The sequence below is a fragment of the Erpetoichthys calabaricus genome, chromosome 9 (genome assembly GCF_900747795.2).
Source record: "Erpetoichthys calabaricus chromosome 9, fErpCal1.3, whole genome shotgun sequence".
In the NCBI taxonomy this organism is placed as follows: domain Eukaryota; kingdom Metazoa; phylum Chordata; class Cladistia; order Polypteriformes; family Polypteridae; genus Erpetoichthys; species Erpetoichthys calabaricus.
Window position 1 is genome coordinate 196,709,068 of NC_041402.2, and position 26,191 is coordinate 196,735,258.

The 26,191-nt window shown below is 53.7% G+C and overlaps 1 protein-coding gene across 2 annotated transcripts; it reads right to left on the minus strand.

The window, feature by feature from the left end:
• Positions 1–1,330: 1,330 nt before the first annotated feature.
• On the minus strand, positions 1,331–24,235 carry arrdc1a (arrestin domain containing 1a). 2 transcript variants are annotated; one of them, XM_028808845.2, is made up of 8 exons: positions 23,914–24,232; positions 9,862–9,972; positions 7,163–7,213; positions 6,896–7,050; positions 5,155–5,337; positions 4,892–5,068; positions 4,357–4,798; positions 1,331–2,181 (listed from the first exon to the last, which is right to left on the minus strand). In XM_028808845.2, the coding sequence occupies exons 1-8, from the start codon at positions 24,029–24,031 to the stop codon at positions 2,132–2,134; spliced, it is 1,287 nt and encodes a 428-aa protein (XP_028664678.1). In that variant the 5' UTR covers positions 24,032–24,232; the 3' UTR covers positions 1,331–2,131. The 2 variants fall into 2 exon arrangements, with proteins under 2 accessions (XP_028664678.1, XP_051787488.1); XM_051931528.1 differs by having other exon boundaries at positions 4,357–5,068; positions 23,914–24,235.
• Between the last annotated feature and the right edge of the window lie 1,956 nt (positions 24,236–26,191).

A 26,191-nucleotide genomic window follows, 5' to 3' on the forward strand; every position in this document is an offset into this window, starting at 1 on the left:
GACGCGGGACACCTTGGCAGGTAAGACGAGAGAGCAGGCTGTCGCTGGCACAGGACGCTGCAGTTTGTGTCCACTGGCACAGTTTCCACCTGGTGGGTAAGTTCACGGAGATCAAGCGAGTGTAAGGATTTGCTCAGTCGAGAGACGTGTGCAGCCCGGAGAATCAGAATGAGGGGCTGCACTGTGGCCGTCACCGCGACCTCAACACCATTTTTCTGACTGGATATTTAATGTCTGCAGACCAGCAGGTGTGGTCTTCTAAAGAGGGTTGGCACAAAGGGAGGCTTGCCAAACGGTGTAAAGACGGATGCAGGGAAGATGACTTCCTGCCCATCACTGTATCCGCTGGCTCCTGGGCACTTGGCACAAAGGCAAGGCTTTAGGGAGTCCGTAGCAAAATGTCCCCCTTGTGTTTTTGCGGGCACTGTAGCAGGGTGTGGTCATGTGACACTGGAGACGGGCAGGACGCACTGCTTCCTTGTTTCATTTGCACACGTGCCATAACAAAATGAAGGCCATGGTGCCCTGCAGGGCAAGATTGGTATGCATCTTTAGCTGCCAAGTCAGAGAAGATCACATTTGGTTGCTCCTCGTGTTCTCGTTGAGTGGCAGCTGCCTGCATGCATTGCTGATTCTCCAAGCCCGTTAATGTGTGGACCATCCACTCCACTGGGGCAGAAGGTCGAGGCCATGAAGCTGCATGTCTTCAGAGACACAGCGGGTAGGCCAAAGCCCTAATGCCTCTCCTCTCCTCTCCTCCACAGAAGGCCTCCCAGCCTGTGGACGCCGCTGCCATCTAGTGGCTGCACTGGGGAGGAGGGGCAGGCCACCGCTTCAGATTAAGAGTCTCCCCGAGTGCCATGTTGAAGATGCAAGGCTAAGCAGAGCACAGCAGAGCCAACAAGCCCTGGCACCTCAGTGCCCCCTAGAGGATCAGGCTCGCCTTACTTTACTTCTCTGGCTCTTCCTCCTTGGGAGCCTCCTCTTCTCCACATGGCCTTCCTTGCTCTGCACCCGTGATATGGATGGGTAAGAGTAGAAGGCCACACTGGTGAGCTTGATATCTTCATGGGGCCAGTGAGACAGCAGGCAGGGCACTGCTGAGCTTGGGGGGGGGCAGTGGGGGGGTGGAGAGCGAAAGCACAATTTGAGCCCCCAAGACCACTGTGACAACGGGGCTCTACAGCGGGGACATAGTCCACCCCAGATAAGAGCGACTACACCTGCTTACCAGCGGGTGGCACCGGTGAGCCTGGCATGGGTTCTGCACACCCCTTGAAACTGACAGCGGGTTCCAAAGGCTTTCTAGGTCACCACACAGAGACGCAGGTCAGGCAGATGACTTTATTAATACAAGAATAAGAATACAGTCGTTTAAAGTAAGTTAAACTGAGACAAAAACAAATTTAGGTATTAATAAAAAACAAAAAAAGAACAAAACTACATAAATAAATCACTGGCAGAGACGCCAAGGCCTCTGCTAGAAAAATACAAAATAATTTAATGGGAGGGCAAAACCACCACCAAAAAAAGAGAAAGTCAAGAGAAGTGGAGTCAGAATCGGATTAAAGCTCTAGAACCTTCTGTGCAAATAATCGTCCAAGTCACTCGGCTGACAGCGCGTGGTTTACAGGGGGCACTGCGGCGAGGCCCCGCCCAGACCCTGGCACCCCACACTGAATACTGGGATGAACAGTTAGCACCAGTCTTGATTTCTGGAGAAGTACAAACGCTCTGCCACCGATCTCTGGGGCTGCACGGTCCCAGCGGCCCACCTACCTCCTTGTGGTGGGAGACGTGCCCAGAAAGGGGTGGCAGAGCTCAAACAGCCTTGCCCTACCCAATGACTGACTGACTTTTCCGTGCGCCAGCCAAGTGTGGCAGAGGTACAAAAAGAGGAAGCCGAATGCTCGGCGTCATTAAGGCATCACAGATGCTAAAATCAGTTTGTTGTTTTTTTCCTTCATTTAAAAAAGCAGAAAAAAAGCATAAAAAGATACAAAGGCCGTCACTCCTGGCAGGCCGGGTCACCCTGCACCCCCAGTTCGTCTACTCTGCCGCGCCCAATCCCAAGTGTCCATGTTATCTGGCGGCTGGGCAGTGGCTTCACCCCGTCTGAAGACCCAGGCGGTCAGTCCCGAGGGGCTCGGCTGCAGCTTTCTTCATATGAAGGCGGCGGCTCTGCAAGAAAATTGAGAGAGTGGCATTAGGAGTGGCACACAATGCAGACAGCACCTACACACATGAGCACACACCAAACATGGCAATGACGATGCCCAGCACCAGACCTCACTAGCAGATCACGACTATGGGCCTGAAGAGCTGGCACTAAACACAGCAAGAGGTGACACAAATTCAGGGGACCTGTAGTGGCTGGCAGATGCCAGCATTACATGTCACCATGTGCCAGCGGGCATTTTGAACTAAAGGCTCTGGTCCAGACAGGAGTGATGGCTGCCCAGGAATTAGCATGGCTCTTTCTAGGCCGACTGCCCTGCCAGCCTTGCACTTTCTGGCCCATGTCACGTGGCGATGGCATGCGGTGTGTGTGTGCGAGGTGACCGTTTGAACCACCCTCACTGTGATTGCTGCTCGTTTGGCATCACTGGCATCACCAATACACCTGGGGATTCTGTGACAGAACTTTGAACCTTTGCTAGGGATTTCATCTTCCCAGTTGTCACTGGTCTGAGGAAGACCCCAAGCCCTCAAGAGTCCCACAGGTTTTAAGAGGGCATTAGCCTTTCGTTGTGAGCCTCCAGCCGCATTAGGTCAGTGGCACTGCCACTGTGACCAGCGTTTACAAAGACACACACGACTTTTACAGACGTCACTTACCCATGCGTTTCAAACTGCTGTGACACTGCAGGGTCAGGGTGAGCCTGAGGCTGTCCAAACCTATGCCTATCCTGCATGGCACAGCTGCCCACTTCAAGGCACACTCGCATAAACTGGGCCAATCCCCTTGGGATGTGTAAGAAAGTCAGTGAAAGTGTGCCCTGGCCTGAAATAGAATGCCACACAGCTAACAGGCAGCAGTGCCAATGACGGGGATATCCTCCAGTAACAAATTCTGGGCACATGTCTACGTGGCAGTGCCGCTTGCCTCCGTGCTGATTAGGGAGCCCTTGTGCATGTGGGTGATTGATTGGCATCACAGAAATGGGTATGCTGGTCACTGTGCTTGGCACTTTAAACAAGGGTGGCCGCTCTGACCAGCCTTTAGTCTGCTGCGGGGCTTTATTATGAAATTGGTGCCACCTCGGGGCAGCCCACCAAGTCAAGCGTATCGCTTTACAAGAAACAAAGAATCCAAAATGATACATCATGGCGAGAGAAGAACAGCTTCCTGAGTAATGATGCCCAGTGGGCAGTGCCTGTCAACAATCAAAAGGCGCCCGGCATACCAAGTCACACAATGTGCAGCGTCCTTTGAAAGGTGCCAGCTATTCACTCTCAGCCCACCTTGACCCTTTGAGGAGCTAATTCTGGACTGGGGACCTGGCCCAGGCTTGCTTTGTCCTGCTGCATTCCGTTTCTTTCTAAAAATGGCTGGCAGAAAGCTAAAGATGCCCAGAGGGATCCTCAGTGTTTAAGAGGAACGTTTGGCAAGCTGGAGCCACAATCCGAGTGTACGTGAACTTGCCACGGTCCTCGATAAATTGCAGCCCACCGGTCTCATGCTTAACGTGCAAGTGTAGAAGCGGCGTCTAATCCAAATGACCTACGATGTCACTCGCTATATGCCCACCTAAGGGCGTCCTTCTTGACATGGCATTTCTCACACGTCCTAACCAATTCCATTGCACTTTTCATTCCAACAGATGGTGCACAACGCAGACACTCTAATATGATAAAGAAAACTGAAACAGAAATAAGACAGGAAATGAAAAAGCTGATAGAAGAAGGACTAATCCCACTGATTGTCACACTGAGGGTCTCCGACTCGGGTCCTGGGTGGTCTTTACAGCTGTTAGTAAGAGGCTGTCGTTGGCTTCACCAGAATGTTTAATGGTCCCCCGTCAGATCTGCAGCCCCTCAACATTTTTAGGTTATCACTTAATAAAGTGCTAATGGTGCGCCATCTGTTGGAATGAATGCAACAATGCATTTTACTACACCATGCACTACCAAGTGAACTCCACCAGATGGTGCCCTGCCAGGGCTCTTATTCTACTGGCACTGCACTTAACGGCTCAACGTATACCACAGCCGCGAAAGGCCAAGTGCTCCCTCTGAGAGCTACTGTTTGATTTGTCCAAAAGTGACCACCAAAACCTCACACTGGACCCCCGCCAATGCCAGCAGCACACAGGGCAGGAATCGGCCAATAAGAAAGAGCGGCGAGGTGCCTACCGCTCGGGTAGTTCCAGCTGCTGTACTCCGGTGGCAGGATCAGCGGCCCGGCCGTCGGCGTGGGCGTCACAGCTCCCTCGGAGTAGTAGGGGACGGTGGCCCCGGTGGACACACAGAAGAGGGGTCCGGTGCTGCCCCCCTCCTCACAGTCGGCTCTGGTCTCTGGGAAGCTGAGTCCGGGGGCGTAGCTGAAGGCACTCGGGGAGAAGGCGGCCGGCTGGCTGCTCGACTGCTGCTGAGAGTGGCTCTTGGTGGGGATCTCCACGCGGTCGGTGCCACAGGCGAGCTCGGCGGGCGGGGCGGTGGGCGTCACAGTGGCTGAGGCAGGTGCCAGCGGAGCGGGTCTCACTGGTCGAGATGGAGTCACCGGCAGGCTGTTTATTGCGATATTCCCAATGTAGATGGGGAGAGTCACCAAAATTTCTGGAGATTTGAGCGACACCTGGAGAAAGAAGGCAGAGGAGAGCAAGTTAGGGGGGGGGGGGCACCGAACAGAGCGGGGGTCTGAGACGGGAAATGGCCAGGTGAGCCGTACCTGCAGGAAGTAGTCGATCTGGATGAGAGTGCAACTCCTGATGGTGGACTGCGGCAGCGGTGGCACGATGATCTGCTCCCGCCACTCGGCATTCTTGCCGCCTTTGACCCCGGCCCCCTCAACTTCGGCGATGGTGCGCAGGTCGTAGATGGACCTCTTGGACTTGTAGGTGACCTTCTGCAGCAGCACAAGTGAGAGGCACAGGGTGAGTGAAATGTGTCGAGAGGCGAGGCGCTTGGCGGGCTGGCGATCGGGGGGCTTACCTGGATCAGGCTGGCCAGGATGCTGCTGCTGTCTTTTCCAGATTTGTTGTGCACGGCGGCGCTGAGCTTGATGACCTGTCCTGGCGTGTAGCCCCTCAGGTCGCTGCCCGCTGTCAGGGTCAGGGTGCCCGTCTTCACGAGGAGGTAGGAGAACTTCTTGGATGTGCTCACTGTGTTTGGTTGCTGATGAATCACAAAAACAGGGCTTAGTTGGGACACGGGCACAGACGCCATTTCCCTATTAGTGGAGACCCCCCGATTTTCAAGTCGTTCTCCAGGGTGTGTACGTCTCAAAACGCTGGGCGCCATCTGGCAACATTGCTGTCGTGCCAGCTTTACTGTGCTGCTGTCTGCTGCCACCTTCACCCCCCGCCCCCTGTTATCCTGCCTTATCTAACCATGCGTGCCCACTAGTGAAGATTTAAGCGATTCTGGTATTTTGTGGTCAGTGTGGATGGAAAACCTTTTGGGACCAAAATGGCGTCTTCTGATTTCTCCGAGTTCTTGTGACTAAGCGGGCCCTTCGAGATTTACACCAATAAACGCGAGGCCTGTGCACTCACGGAGCCCACCCGGGGGTGCCCGAGGTTCAGGAAGCCCCAGCTGCTCCTACCAGTGGCTCACACGAACGAGGCCTTCGCCATCCAGTCAAGGTGCCCGCTGGGGTGTTACGTGTGCCCTCCTATTGCTAAAACTGCCCTGTCAGGGCTTACTGTGCAGTTGTGGTCAACGTCACCGGCACCCTCGGTCTGTCACATCTGTGGTCACTGGCAGCAGCACAGGGTCAGACACTAAAGAGTCACCGTCACACGGTCGTTACGAACCAAACAAGTCACCTGTCACCTCAGAGAAGTTCGACTGACCGGCGATACATGGCCAGCAGCTGGTCACATGACCTCAATGAAGGCGGCTTAAATGATTAAAAAGGTCCCTTCACTCCGTGGGCTTCACCGTCGATGCCCACTGGGAGGGTACAAGCTGGCCATCTCTGAGACCCCTGCCTTCCTGCTCTGCTCCCACAGCTCAGCACGTTAAGAAAAGGTCTGCTGGTCAGACTGATGAAGAAGACGAGGAAGGCTTTGAGCGATACGGAGTGGGGGTCCAACCTGAAAGACCCCCTTAAACCGAGGAAGCAGACCAAGGAGGACAAACCTGCAGGGAAACCAAAGTGGAGGAGGAAGAGGAGAGCAGCCAGCCTCCAGTCCAGTATGGGATGGGGGGCAACGCACTGGGGGACGTGAACCTATTAAGGATTAGCCGGGACGCTGTGGGGTCCTGCAGCTGGACAAGGACCCAAAACACAAAGGAGAACTTGGCCAGCAGAGAGTCGACGTGATGTCACATCTGGAAAAGGAATCCTGCAGACACCGAGGGGGACAAGCGAAGGCACGTCATCCGGGGGGGAGGGCCGGCCAAGCAACGCCAGGCCAGATACTCGGCCTTGGACATGACAGACCAGACTGGGGGCGCAGGGGGGCCACAGCCAGGCCAGTTGCCTTGCTGAGTAATGGCCAGTGACGCCAACAGCAGCAGCAGCAAGATAACGCTGATTATGGTGGGAGCCCACAATGAGAGCCGACACAGCGGGGGGGCTTTGACAAGCTCCTCCTGCACCCGTGCTCGGGCCGACTCGCCCCCCCTGTCATTCCGCTGCCACATCTGCCTACTGGGGTCTAAGAACGAGAGCCACATCTGCCTACTGGGGTCTAAGAACGAGAGCGGCGAGGACGGCCAAACTCACCTCGATGTCGGGGATCTCGTTGAGGTTCAGCAGGTTCAGCACGTAGAACGCCTTCTGCGTCTTGTAGTCTTTGGCAAAGCGGGGCGTGTCGATCGTTGCACGGATTCGATATTCAATCCTTCCAAAAGGACCCTCAAACGAGGTAGGACAGGAGACTGAAAGGAAGAAGACGAAGGTGGTCATCCCAAGTCCATGAATGGTCAGCTGGACAGACGCAGAGGCTGACCGTGGCAGGACGCCTTCACAGAAGCCACAACGTCACCTTACCTGGCAATGGGAACCGGAAGGGATAGCAGTGCTCGCCGGGGGGCAGGGAACCTGCAAAACACAAACAGGCCTGAGGGTCAGTGGGGGGCCGAGCGCTAAAGGCGGCCTGCCAGTCTCTACACGGTGGACCCCAGGCAGGGGTCGAGCTACCAGACACATGCAACATGGCTCCTTTACCCCTTTTCAGATCACCAACCCACCGTGCCCCGTGCCATTCAACCCTAAGGCCCGCTTGGCTCGGCTATGAAGGCACGATGCCAGTGTGTCGACGGTCTTCATCAGGGCACACGCTCTTCACGGTTGGCTCTTCCTCTTACAAGCCCTCACTCTTAGCCCACGAACCTCTTTGGTCCCCCCGGTGTGCCCCTCGTGCCTCCATTTCTTTTTATCGATCTTCTCGTTTTTCATTAAGAAGCACACAGAGGTTTGGAAGAAGTGTGGACATCTTTGGAATTGACTGCAGCTTCGGACACCCGACTCGCTTTTGTGGTCTCCTTGTTCTTTCAAACGACACAGCTACTGCAGCTTCAGTCTCGGGAGCCCACCGGCAGCTCAATGAGGGGGGAGACTCCGCTTATCGTGTCCAGCAGGGAGCGCTAGTTCAACTTCAGTGCCTGCAGCCACTCTGCTTAGAAATGCCACCTCAATACAATGAAGGGGACAAAAACCAACGATGACCCCAACGATCAACTTGTGCTGCAGTCTGCGTCAGGAGACCCCACTATGGCGCGAGGGACCCTCGATGTCTAACACTCCTCCTCTGGTGCAGCCGTGTCTGCAGGGTCAAAGGTTACAGAGGGCGGAGCAGGTGAGCGGCGCGGGGGTCTCAAGTGCCGGTACTTTCCGTTAGTTTAACAGATTTTTTTTTTTTGGGGTGCAACAAACCAATCTGAGTTTAGCTAAGAGCTCTGCCCCCTTAACTGTAATCGAAGAAGGAGAAGGAAGAGCAGCAAAGAAACTCGAGAGGAGGAGGAGAAGTAAAAGAACACTTCATAGGCGAGCCCCCCAGTGACAGCGACTACACTCCAGGGTCTCAGACCAGTCCTGCTCAATCATGTCTTCGGTTTTCTGTCAGCTTAGCTGGTGGGAGCCATCATTGGGGACGGGAAGCCCCTTATCGTGATGTGAAGACCCCCTAATTGAGAGGGTGGGACTAGAAACAGACCGACATGAGGGGCTACAAGCCGGGTGTCCTCTTTGTGCTGCAGCTTATGTTCAAATTCCTTTTTCACGTCTCATGTGTTTATTGTCGTTTCTTTTGTCCATTTTATTTCTTATTTCCTCTCTCGTGTTCTGGAGGCGGAGCCAACAATACATCACTCCTCCAAAGGCATGCTGGGACGGTTGTGGGGTCTTCTCAGCTTTCATGGAGTTTGCTAATTTTGTTAAGTAAACCTTCTTCTCTGAAGGACTTTGTTTCAGTTGGGGGTCTTACATCTGGAGGTTTTTACGCTTTTCTCTCCACTCTGCGGACTCTCGTTATCTGGGGCCCAGTAGGCCAAAGCCTCCCAGTTTCCCAGGGTGAGGCATGTTTTTGGGCTGACCAGTTGGGTGTCTGGCCTGTGTTTCTGGATGAACTTTGGGGGTCTCGCAGCTTTGCCATTTTGTCACAACACCCATGTGCTGCAAAAAAACAAGAAGAGGACGGCACTCAGTGACAGTGAGAGAGAAAGTCACTTTCAGAAGTCACCTGGGGTGAGCAGTTTAGTGACATTGGTGTGTCATATGTCAGTGAGTCAGATGGAGGTGAAAGGCACTATATAAAAGATTGCTAGACAGACCATCGGAAACTTTGTCGATCCTGATGAGAGGTGCAGGGGGGCCGCGTGTTCACGTAACGGCAGCGCCCCCCGTCTTAACTACGAACTTCCCTGCACTCCATTCCAGGGGGACATTAGAATTTTGCCTCTTAGCGCTTGGCCCGTCTGAGACCCCTACTATAGCGCCTTGCAGATCCCTGATACGACATTTTCCTGGTCAGCTGGCTCTTCACCGTGGTAACACGTTCATGTGGACAAGCACATGCAAGAAGGAATTCCAGGTGACAATAAGGACGTGACGCTGCAAACTTGGCGACGTTTCTGTCTTCTTCTTTCTTTTTCCCAGCTGTGACAAATGGGATTCCCTTCCTGGTTTTTCTCACTGAAATTTGTTTCGAGGGTCTCCCGTATTTTTGTGGGCACCTCCGTTTTTGGTTGGTAGCTGCACTGCTATGGTGTGATGGCTGGTGGTCATCTTGGTGACATCATAGACGCTGGCACTGTGGCTTTGAGATTTCACATTTCTCAGGTGTGCAGGTTTCGGGGTCTTTAACCCACCTTAGCCCCCCCACCTTAATTTCTCTTGCGCTCCTTCTGGTCGGCTTTTTGTTTTTGTGTTTGTTTCTAATCTCCTCTCCTGCCCATCTCCACAGGCTGTACCACCCAGATGCCCACATCCAGTGTCTTCTTCAGGGCACTTGACGTCTGAGGTTCCTGACTGTGTCCTCTGACGTGACTGGAGCACGTGACAAGCATGAATGTCATCGATGTCCCCTGTGGTCCATTGTTAGAAGATATTGAAATGCAAGAAAAACCACAAGGACCCCCCAGCGGCCACCAGCACCACTAACCAGTCAGGGCAGATGCTGCCCAGTGGATTGGCCCGAGAGGCCAGGGCAGTGACCCCTCCCACGAGACCCCCACGTTCGGGTGGCTCACCTTTCTCGGCCATGGTCAGCGTGCTGCTGAAGTACTGCTCCTCCACCGTCCAGTTGGTCTCATTCATCTTGTTGGAGACGCCACACGAGCCGGCGCAGTTCACCTTGATCGCTGAAACACAAATGGGCACAATGAAGTGAATGAGGGTCCGCTCGTCACTGAAAGGTCACCCGCATGTCCCACAATCCACACAGGAGGTGTCGATACATTCACAGATCGAGACACCATAAAAACGGAAGGTGCGCACCTTTGGCAAGAGCAGATAACATGTGTGTGACGCAACAGTGGGCCGCATGCCAGTCCATGTCAGGGGCATGGGGGTCCAGAATCATTAAGAGCAAAAATATGAGAGACGAGCAGCAGATGGAGGGACGTCACCTTTGTCGAGGACGAGGACTACAAGACCAAGCGGCGTACAAAGGCCACACGTCTGTCCCCAGCACACGGCTCACACAAAGACTGGCAAACAAACAACAAAAGTGACAACGTGTCACAATCCAAAGACTCTTAAGGACCTTCGGGACACGGTGGCCGACATCTGCATGAAACGTCTTTCACAGTGCAGGTCAGCGGCAGCCAGCGTGGCCACTTTTCACATCTGTTGGGCCAGCGACTGAAATTCTTACTTGTGCTTCACAAAGGTGGCATTGGTGGCACGTGGCAAGGAGACTTGGGGGCTCCACGTTGGCCCCCACAGATGTGCAGACTCATACTGGCTGGTGTGTGTGTGCCCGCTCGCCCGCTGATGGACTGGCGCCCCCCGTCCAGGTGCTGTTCCTGCCTTGTGCCCCATGCTGCCTGGGATGGGCTCCAGCACCCCACCACCACCGCAGGTTAGTAAATGACGTGACGTGTTCATCCTCTTGAGGTTTAACTTGCTGTTGGTTTTTTGTTGTGGTGACCCCGATGCTCCGCCTTGATGGTGTAACAAGGACCCCTTTGGAATTCTGTTTAGGAACAAAAAGAACCGGAAGGAGGCGGAGTTCCGTTTCAAAAAAAACAATAAGAGGCTTCATTGTGGGCAGTGCCAGCCCAGTGCTGAACTTTATTGACACTCCTTTCTAACGAACACTGCAAGTGTAAATGCAGGTAATCCTGCGACCCCCCATCCTAATATAACCAACACGTACACCCCCCCCCCCCCCCCAAACTTAACCCTTAATGGACAGCAGATAGGAGTTCACGTGAAGTCAAGCTGAGCAATTCCTGGCAGCCCTTCTAAAACAAACGGCTGTGGCTCGGCGTCGGAGTCACTGCTCGTAAAGCAGGCGCGTCGCCCACCCGACTGGTGGGACCTCCGCGGGGCGTTCGATTTATGCAAACCGCGCAGACCAAAGAGGCGCGCCATCAGCCGGAAAGGGCGCGCCCTGGACACCCCGACGTCACCCGGGTGGACCAATCGGGTCCCGCTGCTCCATGCTGCCATTTCATTGGGTGACGATCTTCCAAGCAAGGACTGGCCAGTTTCCGCCCTTAGTTACCGACGCCGCCTCCTTAGTTAGTGCGCTCGGTTATGAATAAAAATAAAGCAAAAGAAATAATACAATAATCCTGGCCAGGGAGGACGGAGGCGCCATCAAAGCTCACGAGGCTGTCACTCCCCCGTCGGAAAAGAGTAACGGTTAACTGAGCCCCCCGAAATGTTTGGTAGAAGGGAAGTTAAAAGTCAAAGACGTTAAAAACGCACCCAGCGCTGCCATCGTCAGTGGAGCTGGGTACGAGTCTGCACCCCTGGTTAGAATTCATTTTTAGAGGCAGCTCGACACCATTCGTTTCTTTGCCGGGCATGGCGACTCTGCTGCTTTTTTATAACTGTCCTTGTCCGCCACCCTCCTGTCCCTGCATGGCCGCCTTCAGAGTTCCTCATTCCAAAGGTTTGTACACAACGGGAGGCGCGGCGTCACAAGTCCCGGCAGATGGCGCTGTTGCGCTGAGATGAGCTCGTCGCTGAAGGCGCCTCAGTCCTTTAACGGCGTGAAACATTTAAGGAAGCGCCACGGGGTCTTCGTCGGGCCGAGTCCTCATGATGTGCTCAATGCGACAAGCAGAGGTCTCTATGTGGAGTTGGTGTCTCCTCGTTCGTGCCTGGCGACGCGGAGGGGTGGCCCGTGGACCCTCGGGGTTCTCTCCATACCTTTGCTCAGGTGTGTGCAGGTGCAGCCACCCCAGGGGGCTCAAAGGCGAGCGCCACTTTAAGTACGGAGAGCCGTTTGAACCTTTATTCAGCCTTTTGGGATGCGTCGTTCCTGTTAAGTTTGATGTCATTATTTTCACAATTGATCTCACTTTTTCAGAGTGTAACATCACATCTTTCAAAGTTTGACAACGACAACAACTTGAAAACTGAAATCAGTCAGCATTTGCGCAGGGTTGGAGGATGGCAAGCCCATCATTTAACGGGGTCTCACTGCCACTGCATGCGAAGTCGTTACCGGGATTCCAGTTTACTGCTCTATAAAAGCGGACTTTTTAAAGATGAGCCGAACCGCTCCGCTCCTCCCGAGCTCGTGTTGCAGCATCGTCACAATAACGGGGACATCGCGGGACAGCACGAGCGCTCCAGCGGCGCAACTTGCGTACGTAAACTCCGGAAACAAAGGACGTGTAAAGGGTAAGGCGGACTTCGTCATTCGAGGTCCTCGAGTCGGTGCTTTGAGTGACAAACGTGAACACCGGACACGTCTGCGCGGGGACTCTCTCGATTCTCGTAAAGAACACAATTTGAGCTTATTGTTTAAAACGTTGCATAGATGTCACCGAGTGCCTTGAGGTAAGTGACGCTGGCGTGTTGTGCTCGTTTATTTTTTCATTGTGTATTTGTCACTTCCTTTTGGTTTGACCTTTTTCTAGACTTGAAGATGAGACTCGCTAGAGTGACACCCCCCCCCCCCCCCCCCCCCCGTCGGTGTGTTAAGAATTCGCCCTTTGACTCGGTCGGTCGGTCGGATGCCATCATTTATGGCTTTTGCACGCACTGACTTACTTAATTATTACACAACTGCAGGAAAGTCCGCGATGGCGACCAAACAACACGCCTCTCAGCTCCGTTTAACGTTAATATGTCACTGGGATGGCTACGTCCTTACGTGGATTTTCTGTTCTGTGTTGACAAATCTTAAGACCCTCCGTGTTAAACCGTTTTGAATGTGCCAAGTATTTAACAAACTTCATTTTTAGAAAAGAAAGAAACAAACAAACAAACAAAAAAAAAGATTGTCAGCAAAACGCACAAATGCCAACGTCCTTGTCACTAAAGTGTCACAAAACGGGAACGAAAGCAAAGAGGAAGCGAGAGGAGCAGCGGCGCAAACCACACGACAGGAGGGCCGTCTGACCCGACATGGGACCACCATTTTCAGAATCAGCGTCAAAAAATGGATTATCAGCGTCTGGACATTTAGACAGTCGTGCCCACCTGGAACGATTATTACCAAGAGATGAAACTTTGACATCTGGCATCCTCACTTGCCAAACTGGCACCAAGTTTGAATTTCTATCTGTCTATCTATCTATCAAGTTGTGGTCAGTCGGTCGTTCATTTCTCGGGTCCAAAGACCAGCAGCTGACTGAATGGCTGGCACTGCGAGTTCTTCACAGACCGGACAGTTTGGACTCCACGTAACGATTGCCCGCGTCTTCGGTCAAAAGGCTAAATGCCAACTACAGAGAGAAGGCCAATCGGTGGCTGGGGGCCGGCGGGGTCTCCTACCAGTGACCGACATGTGGACTTCATCATCCGTGCTGCTGAACTCAAGCGTCCTCTTCATCACTGACGGTGCTACCTGAAAGCCACAGACAGACGTGTCCCACTTCAGCAGCCCCCCTCCAAGTCACCTACAGAGGGTCCTCTTTCTACAGCTGCAAGCCTTTTCAACACAAATGGCATTTCGGGCCAAGTGACCCTGGGGGTCCTGTTGACTTGGTGAGCACTCTGGGGGTACACGAGGAGCTACTGTGCGGTGGCTCGGGTCACAGGTCACCAGCTCAAGTGTTTCAGTCAGCCCGGGCCCCTCTCACCCTCATTCTGGGGTCTTCTCCTCTTTCACTGCACGTCACATTCTGGTGAAACCCAAACCTCTTAGACCCTTACTGGAGCGTCGGGGAGCCATTAAAGCACACAGCTCACTTTACTCTCTTCACCCAATCGGCAAAGTGTCCCGGGCCTTCTGATCTCACTTGTGCCACGGACGTTCATTTCGGCCTTTGAGTGCCGCCTGCAAAACCCCCCCCACAAACCCCTCAGGGGGTCAGCTAACACGACTCTGAGGCAGCGACTCAAACGTTGGCATCTCCTCAGCTCGTCCACAACACTGTGCCAGGCGCCTAGCGGGCACACCAGAACAGAATCGCATCTCGACACCGGCGTCCTGCTCGCTGCACTGTCAGGTTTGACCGTTTGTTTTCAAGAATATGGTCACCGAGGTCCTCTGGCCAGAAGTCAGTGGTCATGCCAAGGTCTCGGGCTCAGAGGGGGCTGCACTTTTGCAGCAGGTGCCCCAATGCCTTGGGATGGCGGACCTTCATACACGAGGCCAGCAGGCACTTGGAAAGCCGATTGTCTTTTTGACTTTGCCTTCCAGACTTGCACGGGATTACTTCTTTCATTCTCTCTTTCTCTCTCTCTTTTCTTTCTTTCATTCTCTCTCTCTTTCTTTCTTGTGGATATTCCGTGCGTATTTGGTGGATTCACAGACGCTACGCTGCACAGCACTCTGGCCGACTTCTGTTGTTTTTAAACAAATAAAACGTCACTCGATTCTGACACCCGACATCAGGCTTTCCAAGTTTGCTGTCACATTTCTGGACATCGAGGCCACCGCCTTAAAATGTCACATCACTAACCCTAACTGGGAGATCACAAATTTGAATTTTGGTAACAAATGTTGACAACTGGACCTTGGACCAAGATTCAAAAGTAGACGTGGAATGTGAAACACGCAGAAGAGGCCCCCCCTGTGCCTCACGTGACGTCACACTTTACGAGTTTCCCATCGGCTTTTCAAACGCGGACACCTCGACCCTTGAGGTGAAAGCAGTGACTCAGAGCTAAGGTGGCCCCCCGAGACCCCCCCCCCTGCTCGGCCCTTTGGTGACACAGTTTGAAGGGTGGCTTGCGTGAACCTGTAAAGCTCATGATTCTGGAGCGGTCACCTCCTGTCACCATCACTTGCTCTTGCAGGGACCCCATGTGCCATCAAGGCCACTGATTGACAGTGACCCTGGTGATGTAAATAAATATTCACATATACTGTATGTAAATTAAAAGAACAATAAAGACAATTACAAACATTTAAATAAAAGAATTGCCCCACCCCGTCCCCCCCGCTCGACAGACAGACAGACTGGTGGTCCTTATGATGAATTGTGAAGTGACAGACCACCCGATCACCACATACGCACAGCGAGACTGAGCCACTTGCCACAAGACGGGTATCTGTGCCTCCCTGCCATGTTGACATGTGTCTACACATCTGGCCACTCGGCTGACGGGCACCGTGCCCACCGATGTAACATCAAAGCTGAGCGGACAGAAGCAGCACAAGAGGGGACAGCAGGCGGGACATAGAGGACCACCACTCGTCACAAACACAAAGTGAGAGAAGGTGGGCTTAGCAGTCGGGTCTTCAAAAAGAAAACAATGAAAAATGAGGAAAATGCAGGAGGGGACAGTGGGGTCCAGAAGTGTTTGGATGGCGACGCCACTTCAGAATTTTGGCTCTGTGTGCCACCACAGCGGGCAGTGTGGTACAGTGGGTAAGGCTTTGGAGGTTGAGGGTTCAAATCCCACTCCTGACACCAGTGTGACCCTCAGCAGGTCACGTCACTGGGCTGTGCTGCAAGGGGAAAACCAAAAGAAACGTCACCAGTCGTGTCACAAATGTCGTAAGTCGTCCCCAAATTCAGTTGTGCTTGAAAGTTTGTGACCCTTTAGAATTATCTAAATTTCTGCATAAATTTGACCTAAAACGTCATCAGATTGTCACTCAAGTCCTAAACGTAGATAAAGAGAAACCAGTTAAACAAATGAGACACTAATATTATACTTGGTCATTTAGTTATTGAGGAAAATGATGGAACATGACATATTGGTGACAAGGATGTGGACCTCTAGGATTAGCAGTGTGAAGGTGAAATTCAAGTCCGGTGCTTGTCATGCCATTGATTGAAGTCAGGTGTGAGTGGGCACCCTGAGTTTTGATCTATCAAAGTCTGCTCTTCACAACACGTTTGTGGAAGTGTATCATGACACGAACAAAGGAGATTTCTGAGGACCTCACAAAGAGTTGTTGATGCTCATCAGGCTGGAAAAGCTTACAAGACCATCTCGAAAGAGTTTGGACTCCACCAATCCACAGTCAGACAGATTGTGACAAATGGAGGAAATTCAAGACCATTGTTACCCTCCCCAGTAGTGGTCGACCAACAAAGATCACTCCAAGAGCGAGGCGTGTAACAGTCGGCGAGGTCACAAAGGACCCCAGGGGAACCTCTAAGCAACTGAAGGCCTAATGTTCATGTTCATGAGTCCACCATCACGAGAACACTCAACAACAATGGTGTGCATGGCAGGGCTGTAAGGAGAAAGCCACTGCTCTCCAAAACAAACATTGCTGCTCATCTGCAGTTTGCTAAAGATCACGTGGACACACCAGAAGGTTACTGGAAGAAGGTTCTGTGGACGGATGAGACCAAAATAGAACTTTTTGGTTTAAATGAAAAGCATTCTGTTTGGAGAAAGGAGAACACTGCATTCCAGCATAAGAAACTTATCATCCCATCTGTGAAACATGGTGGTGGTAGATATCATGGTTTTGGGCCTGTTTGGCTGCATCTGGGCCAGAACGGCTTGCCTTCATTGATGGAACAATGAATTCTGAATTCTATCAGAGAATTCTAAAGGAAAATGTCAGGACATCTGTCCATGACCTGAATCTCAAGAGAAGGTGGGTCATGTAGCAAGACAACGACCCGAAGCACACAAGTCGTTCTACCAAAGAATAAAGTTCATATTCTGGAATGGCCAAGTCAAAGTCCTGACCTTCATTCAATGTTGTGGAAGGACCTGAAGGGAGCAGTTCATGTGAGGAAAGCCACCAACATCCCAGAGTTGAAGCTGTTCTGGACAGAGGAATGGGCAAAAATTCAGGACTGATCAACGGTTACTGGAAACGTTTAGTTCAGTTATTGGTGCAACGGGAGGTCACACACTCAAGACACCGAAAGCAAAGGCTCACATCCTTCTGCCCCTCACCAATATCTCATACTCCATCATTTTCCTTAATAACTAAGTGACCGCGTATAATCTTTGTGTCTCATTTGTTTAACTGCTTTCTCTTTATCTACTTTTAGGACTCGAGTGAAGATCTGATGATGTCTTAGGTCATCTTTATGCAGAAATAGAGAAAATTCTAAAGGGTCACAAACTTTCAAGCACAACTGGATGGCACTCAAGTGCAGACACTCCGCTTTAAGTGAAGGGGCTCACCACACGCATCACATGAGCCTTGTGGCCCCCCATTTCCAGGGGCTCAGTAGTGTTTGGGCGCACTGACCCCTCCATGAGTGTGACCTCTGAGCCCACGGCCGTCTCTACCCCGGTGACGCTCTGCCAGTCTTTACTGCCCGCTCGTTGGACTTTCTGCCATCAGCGAGTGACATTGCGTGTCCAGTTGACTTGAGGTCACTTGCTTGACTTGGCCACTGAAGAACGGGCCACCTCTCGCTTTGCTGTCCCAGGATGTTTGTAGTGTGACGCACCATCCTGTCAGTTGTGTGGCATTTGGCTGACCCTGTGCCAACAGTAGAGCGCCCCCTACACTTCAGAAGTCATCCTGCCACTTCTGTCAAATAAACCCCAGTGACCGACTTCCATCGCCAGTCACACATGCCCATGACACAGCACAGCCACCACCACGTTGATGTGCAGCCGTTCCTCCTCCTCCTCCTCATCTTCACTGTCCATCTGTCCATCCCAGAACTGGACAGGCCCGTTTTCTGTCCAAGTCTAACCTGCTTGAGGCTCACCAGTGGTCTGCACCTTGTGGTTGACCCCCAGTCTTTACTGTCCTCTCTGGCAATGACAGGTCAGCAGAGAGGGGTCTTGGTGTGGCTAAATGTCATGAAGGGGGATGGGGGGGCACAGTGGTCCTCTGTGGCTGTCCAGGCCGTGTGCCCCTCCTCTTTCAGCTCCACCAAGTGGTTGACTTGCCCACTCCCGCTGTTTCTGCCATCTTTCTGATGGGCCTCTTCTGTTTTCTCGGCCTAACGGTGGTCCGCTTTTACTTTCATGGACGGCTCTTTGGACCTCACATCGAGACTGCAGATACCACACTTGGAGTCAACTCCGGACCTTCTGATTGCCCGGCAATTAATGAGACAACGAAGGGCCTGCTGCCACCTGGAAATGGGGGGCCAGGTATAAAAATGGTGGTCCTCCCTAAACGGCTCATACGACCTTAAAGCCGAGGGTCCTCACATCTCAGGTGCTTCATTGCAAATCCACTTTGGGGGCTCAGAGAGCCAAAATGATGAGAATTGGGTCCAAATACGTCTGGAACGGACTGTAGATAGGGGGAGTCTTGGGGGTCTCTAGGCCAGCTGCCCCACAGAACCCAACAAGCATGGAGAAGACCACCGACTGCGTCCACACCAGCCTCTCACCAGACTGTCTCACACACAAAGCACACCATGGAGAAGTGGTGACCACAACAACTCAGATGACGAGACGGGGGGGGGGGGGGGGGGGGGGGTGATTTGCCAAGGCAAGCTAAGCCTGCTGTGCCAGTCCTGCCTTGCCATCACTTCATTGTCATTTGCTGTGTCTGTGCCCCATCTGTGATGCCAGGGGAGGATCGCTATTTTTGTCATTTAATGAAAATTAAAGACCCCAAAAAAGTACAGCGCCGCCATTACAGCACAGGGCACAAATGACAAAAGGAAAACCACAGACACCCACCAAGTCAGCCGCTGTGCCACTCCACAATGCCCCTCAAACATGGTGGGCTGCCCAATACATATGACTTGTGCCATAGCCCTGTCTGTGTCCGATGGCCCACTCTGCTGCCCCCGCCATGATATCAAATGTGGAAGTCACAGGCAGGTGGACGCGCTAATCATGAGTGTCAATTGGCATGTCACTGGACTCTGCACAAGGGACAACAAACCCATCGACTGCATGGGCCTTTCACATCTAGACACCCAGTATATAGCGCCTTTCAGGTCTATCCGTTATGACAAATGCATTCCGAGATTCTTCTTGCTAAGAAGACAGATGTCTGAGGTCAGGCAGAGGGGGCTCACTAATCATGAGGTGGTGCCATCTTCATGCCCATTGGCACAAACGCACATCCTCGTTTGCTCCAAGGCCTGCGGCGAAGATGTACTTCTGCTTCAAAATCGCCGCCTCTGCTCACGGGAGCTCCGTGTCCTCCACAGACACGAGACGGACGGACCTGCGGCAGACCACCTCCGGACCACGTCCACCTGGGGACACAGACAAGTTCAAAGGGGACGACTGATGGGACCGCTGAGTGACGCCAGTCCAGGGAGCCAATGGGCACAGGCTAGTGTGGCACACACGATGGCCACTGAAGAACATCAGCACTGGTCGACTCCAGCCCTTCGTGGCTCCAGTTTCTGCCCACTTCTGCCCGTCACCTTGTGGCACACATGATGGCGAGTCTCCGTGGCGTCAGTGGCCTGCACGGTCCCTAGGGTCTTCAGGATGAGGTACCCAGGCTGTCTTTATCAGCAATAGCACAATCACTCCAATGCAGCAGAGAGCCTCGGGCATTCACAAGTTCTTTGAGCCGTGGATGGCACTATGAGGTGCCCTTCGCTGATAAACGGGCCACTCCACGTATGGCACATTTACAAAAGCAAAACCACACAAGACATTTCACAACATGCAGTTCTCCATGGAGTGTGTGGCATTGGGCCGTAAAACACAAGGCCACAATCTGCTAAGTCACCTCAAGGGTGGCATCAGCCAGATCTGCTAAAAGAATCGTGAAAATTGGCACAGTTGGCACTTGCAGTTCACACATGTGATGCCACCAATGAGCTGTGCACTGCACCAACATCAGGCACATTCACTCATAAAACAATATGCCAACTCCCCACAGGGCATCAGCACACTGGGTGCCTGGGCCCATGAGATAGGAGTGCCAGCTACTAAGCCACCTTGGCACCAGATGTCCAAGTTTCACTCCACCCCAACTTATTTCTTATGTTTCTAACCCTTGGCTGCCCAAAGATTTCGGGCCAATGCATGGTGAATCTCTGAAGACAACGCCAGGCAACTCCGCAGAACCAGCTTCACATAGGTAGGCGGGCAGCACCCACATGCAGATTTTTTTTTTTCTTACTTTTAATTTGTGTAAATATGAAAAAAAAGCCACAATTTCATAAAAGGTCAAGTCTGAGTGTTGTGCCCGCTTGGATCTTCAGTAAAGAAAAAGCGATGTGCCAATCATGAGAGGCACATGAAGAGGAGATGGCAGACCACCATCTGGTGTGTGGGGGAACGCATGGAGGACGCCTGCAGGTCCCTTCTTCATTGCTGGCCGCGCTTTTTTAACCACCAACTCCAGTGCCACTTAAGTCTGAGGGCAGCACCACTGGCACCCGTGCCCTCTTCGTCTGCCACGTCCAACATAAAAACCAGAAAAGGCCGCTTTGGGGTCATCAGAGCATCCGAGTGGGACGTCAAAGTGAAAAGCAGACCTGGCTGGCGTGAAAGGCCCCCTTCTTGAACTGAGCTGGCCACAGTGAGGGTCTCCAGGCGTGCCAACTTTGTGGCTTTGTGGGTTGATTTCTCTTCCCAGCAGCTCAGCTCCTCACTTTCTTTTAACCAAATTGAATTTGGGAGTTTTTCATGCCCCCCCCCCCCCCTTCTTCTTTGTGCCCCTCAATGTGTTTGTGGGGTCCTTGCCCTGCTGTAGGACCCCCCCCCCCCCCGTCTTTGGCACACACCTCATTGTCTAACACCAGATAGTAGGGACGCCCCGGTGCCAGGACTGCTGTGCCCAATACTTGTGACATCTCGCGATTCTCGATGTCACAAACAGAAATTCCATTCGACGGCTTTTTATTAAACGCAAATCAAGTGAAAAACACGGAAAAAAAAAGAGAGTCGGAATTAGCGGAAGTCATTCAAATAGGATCGACTGTCATCGGAATTTGTCATGTGTCCCCCTCCAAATTGAAAATCACCTCAGATTTGTGATCCCTGACCTTGAGGTGGTCCGAGACGATAGCCCACATGCCTGGGTTTGGAATGGCATTGGCTCTTAGGGGGCGCGGACCACCGGTCAACAGTCAAAACCAAGACGATGTTAGAGACCCTCATCTATCTGAAGCGGTGAGACCCCCTGGTAACCCACTGGGGGGGTCCGCCCATCCTTCTGTCACGACCAGCAATGGCCAACGTCAAGGTGAGATGAATGGGGTATCACAAGTGGGGGTCTTCTCAAACCGGTCAGTCAGGACAAACAGACGAGACTTCAAAATACAAACACCTAACAGGAGCGACGGCTGGCACGCCACCAGGTGGTCACCCAAGTGTCACCAATCAGTGTGGGGCTGGAATCTGAACGTGTGACAGACTGGGGGGCTCCTTGGGGTCATTAGTGGTGAAGCCCGAGCTAATTCTGGAGGTTTCCATTCAAGGCAGCGCTTCAATGCCGCTTTTCTAATAAAATCTCGCTGACTTCACACTGGCACCTCTGGCATCATTGGCACAGTTTACAGAGGAGTCCAGTTCAAGCCCTGGTGCTTTAAGTGCCCAAATCTGCCCCTCCTCTGTCACAGGTGACCAAACCGCACGTATGGGGGTCTGGTCACTTTAACACATCATTTGTTCTGCAGGGGTCTCACATGGCTGATCAGATTTGGGGGTACGAGGGCAGAGCTGGCCGGACGTCACCTGCAGCCAGGTACACTCCAAATGTCTGTCACGTGTCCTTTTAGTGGCTACACCCTTGACAGATGACACAGAGCCACACGTGACGCCCCGTTGGACTCGCCCTGCTGCCGAGATATGGAAGGCGTTGGGCTTCCCCCCAATTTTCGGCCCTCTAGACCCCCAAAAGTCCTCATTTTTGGACAGAAAGTGACACCCTTGTGACAAACAGGAGACCAACAAACCAGAAGGACTTGAAGTTGAGCATCGGCCGACCCCAGGGGTTCAGTGTTCCAGTGCCAGTTTATGTCACAGTGAATGTTATTGTTGCTCCTGTCATCGTCATTGCTGCTGCCCACCTGCCAGCACTCAAGAGTGGCACCTTCAGACGGGCACACTCAGGGGAGACACGGGGGATCATGGAGTCAGCATGCCACCCTTGTCTGTCCTGTGAAAGGCGCTATATAACCAGGCCCGACGCTCACACTCGGAGTACTTCTGCTCTGCCTGGCATCACTCATCAAGGGCATGGAGGATGGCAACTGGCCGATGAGAGCCCCGAGCCTGCCAGTGAAGTTAGAGGTCTTCAGGCAGCACACTGCACAGATGGCACACATGCCACTCAGTCTAAGCGGGTTGGCTGCCACACACAAGCTGTCAAGCGTCACTTGTCACAGCCCCTCACCTACAGGACCCATCAAGCCAAAGCAGCACCCTAAAGGTGCCCAAGCAGCACCTGCGCTCTTCTTCACACCACAACCTGACATGGCAGCCACCAGCCATAGCCGAGACCCCCAGGGCAACGCCAACAAGACAGCAGGAGGACCCACAGGGCAGCCCCCCCGCTGAAGGCCAGCGTCCCCTTACTGACTCGTCACTTCCTTGTACAGACTCCTTCAGTCATTTCCAGTTTTTCCAGTCTGCCCCTTAAACGTGACACCAACAATGGCGTCTTTGTTTATCACCTTCACCTGCACCCAACCCCCCCAAATCGGGAGAAAACACACAAAGGACAATGGCCAGCCCCCCAGGGTGGGCCGAGACCCTGACAAGGAGCACCAGGATACGGCCAGGCCTGCACATCGTCACGGAATTCCAAAAATCCCCAAACGACGTGGAATTCCTGCCGATAAGTCGGTGGCACGGCGATCGATACGAGGGTCCGGCCCCCCCGCTACACTCGGAAAGGCAGATCACCGAGGAGCACAACGGAGATGACGCACCACCCAAACATTCAGTGAGTCAAGTGCAGCCACCATAAAGCATCCAAGGCCTGACGGCGGGCACCGGACCACCGTGGAGAATGTGACAAGCCCCCCATCAGTTTACTATCAAAAAGTGACGATGAGGCTCAGGCATCCTGCTCGAGTGGCCTTCGCACAAATGCGGTGGCAAACGAGACAAAAAAATAAAAAGACTGCGGGCACCAAAAACACCAAACAAGTGGCATACTCAAGTGACATGCCACCGCTGTGGGCCACCACTGCCACCAGTACCGTCTGGTCCACTCTCTTCGGCCCCACATTTCAAGTCACATCTGAATGTGACCTCAGGTGGCTTGTGACACCCGTCCATCTCAAGCTCTGTCACATGACACTTCGTATGCCACCCTGCCTCAGACTGGGTGACTTTGTCACCAGCACCACTCGTTATCTTGGCACCTTGCCTCGGTCCTTTGCCCACATGCCATTTTATAAAGCGCCTTGTCCCAGTCCACACCACCACAGCTACCCTGTTTCGGCGTCCTCCGGTGTTTTCCGTCACTCTGCCCTGGTCCCACGTAACTTGGTCACCACCGCCTGCCCGCTTTGATTTCGCCCGGGTTCCGGTTCGGAGCCCTCGGTGGGCAATACGCAGAGGTCGCGGTTTCCTCTCCGACCCCCCAGCACCGAGCGGCGGTCGCGAATTCCGCCAGCAGTGCCCCTCACGTCACGTCGGACGCGGCGCGCACATTTCCGCTCTCTCGCTTTCCCACAGACCGTGGCGTCGGGCCGGCGTTGACGACGACGACGCCGCCGCCGAGAACCCCCCTGACCCCCCCGTTTCTCGCGTGCTTCCCCGCAGGGCCTCGAGCGCGTCGTCTGGCCCGGGCCGGCCCGTGTCCTGTCCTGTCCTGTTCTGTTCTGTCGCGTCGGCTCGGCGGCTCTTACCTTTAAACGGCAGCGGGCTGTTGAGCACGACGCTGACCGTGCCGGAGATGAGCTCTCCCGGGCTGTAGACCACTTTGTTGTCGCTGAAGGCGATGTCGAAGCGCTGCAGTTTGCCCATGTCGCCTCTGCCCTGGCGGAGCGAGGAAACGACCGCAGCGGGCGAGCAGCCACTCGAGCGCGGCTCCTACCTGCTCGTCGAGCGCAGGGCCGGGCCGGGCTCGCTGACGTCGGGAGGGCTGGGACTGCGCCGCGTCGTGCCGCCCCGTGGGGCTGAGTCACCTGCGCCGGGCGCCGCTCGACCGGACTTGAGAGGAGCGGCGGAGCGGCGCCTTGTCACACGGCGGCCCCTAGCGGCGAGGTCACGAAGCGCACGCTGCCCGAGTCCACCTGCTCGGCAGTCCGAGGAGGAGGCGGCCAGTCGGCCTCGCGGGATTGGGCGCCTTTGGGGTCGCCTGATGGTGACCTCCCGGGGCCACTCCGAGGTGACTGCATGTTACTTGCTGGCCTTTCAGCTGTCGGTCCTCTGCTGAAGGCCTCCTGCTGGGGGTGGCACAGGGGGCAGCGCAGCTGTCGAGTGGTCACTGGCCTGTCCGTTGTCAGAGTGGGGTCTCCTCTGGGACGTTGCAAGGCTGGTTTGGGATGGCAGACAGCCCCCCCTCCTATTCTTAAAGGCGCTATATACATGTGGGACACTGCTCTTTGGTCAAGTCCATCCATCATCCAACCAGCTATATCCTAACTACAGGGTCACGGGGGTCTGCTGGAGCCAATCCCAGCCAACACAGGGCACAAGGCAGGAAACAAACCCCGGGCAGGGCACCAGCCCACCACAGGGCACACACACACACACACACCAAGCACACAACAGGGACAATTTAGGATGGCCAATCCACCTGACCTGCATGTCTTTGGACTGTGGGAGGACACGAGGAGAACATGCCAACTCCACGCAGGGAGGACCTGGGAAGTGAACCCAGACGGGTCTCCTTACTGCGAAGCAGCAGCGCTACCCACTGCGCCACTGTGCTGCCCTCTTTGGTCAAGTCCCCTGACACAAACGCCCCCAAGTTGAAGTTCTTGTCCAGTGGTCCGCATGAGTGGCCATCGAGTAGCCCCTATGACCTGACTGGGCCTGACTCTAGTGGTACAAGTGCCGAGGGGCCTGAAAAGTGACCATGCTGGACAGCGGAGGACCTTAAAAGGGGTCAGAGGTGCCAGAGCGAGGAATGATCAATCACTGAGGGGCTGGACAGAAGACATTCAGCCCGTCTCATTTAAAATGTAATGGGGACAAGACCCGAGCGGGCACGACATCACCGAGCGCCCACCTGGTGGGCACGACACCCACACACCCTGGCTTTGAGTCTGAAATCCCTGCCAATCTGGATGAGAGGGCAGCATGTTTGGAGGCTAGACTGTGGTGCCCCTCACCTCACTGCTGGCACGAAGGCTCATTCTGACCAACTCCAAGAATCCAAGCAGACTGACCACTACTGGACGAGGTGGTGAGCAGCTGCTGGGCAAAGTCCACTGCCTTTGTGAAGAGCCAACGGGTCGAAAGTTGGCAGTACTTGACTCTGAAGTAAGCCCGCCGGGTCTCCTGAGGCTTCTGTTGTCCTAACCCATGTGAGGAGCTGGGGGTCCAGCGTCCAGGCAGGTGGACTGTGCCAAGGGGCCTCTGATGGCCTTACTGCACAGTGAGATGCGCATAAAGAAATAAAAGAAGGCACCTCCTCTATTGTGCCCAGTGGGCCGCAGGTGCCCCATCAGGACTCTTTGATGCCCATAGACGTAGGCAACTGAGGATGTGAAGGTGGCAAGCCAGTAAGTCGTGCCCACCTGAGGTTGTCACTGACTGTCACTCCAAGACAATTTTAAGCATCTGACCCTTTGGAAAGATGGCTGCTTGGCACCACTGAGTGAGTATGCCAGTGCCTTCCTGTAAGTCACCTCATTGGTGCTGATCAGGCCTGTGATGGTGGGGTCGTGGCAGGGGGGCACCTGCGCTGGGGGCATCTGAGCAGAGAAAGTGCACATGCTGGCTCTGCATCTTAGGAAATCCATTGGCATGGCCTCTGCTTAGGGCAGTGCCCTCCTATCAGCTGCTTGTCATCTGAGATGCCCACTGCAGTGAGGCTTGAACCTGGCACCTAAAAAAGGCTCCTGGGGTACATTGGTAGAAAATTTGTTGTGCCACCTAAAGGCCCTGACTTTGAGTCCCACTGCTGTACAAGCATGAGCATAGGGTGGCATTAAATCCAGTGCCAGGATCAGCTTT

Bases quoted from the DNA above. Each gene is read 5' to 3' on its own strand.
- arrdc1a (XM_051931528.1), bottom strand. From the start codon at position 24,031: ATGGGCAAACTGCAGCGCTTCGACATCGCCTTCAGCGACAACAAAGTG. The intron at 5,338-6,895 runs GTGAGTTTGGCC...GTGATTCATCAG, and splicing joins ACGAGATCCCCGACATCGAG to CAACCAAACACAGTGAGCAC. The intron at 5,069-5,154 runs GTAAGCCCCCCG...GTGCTGCTGCAG, and splicing joins TCCTGGCCAGCCTGATCCAG to AAGGTCACCTACAAGTCCAA.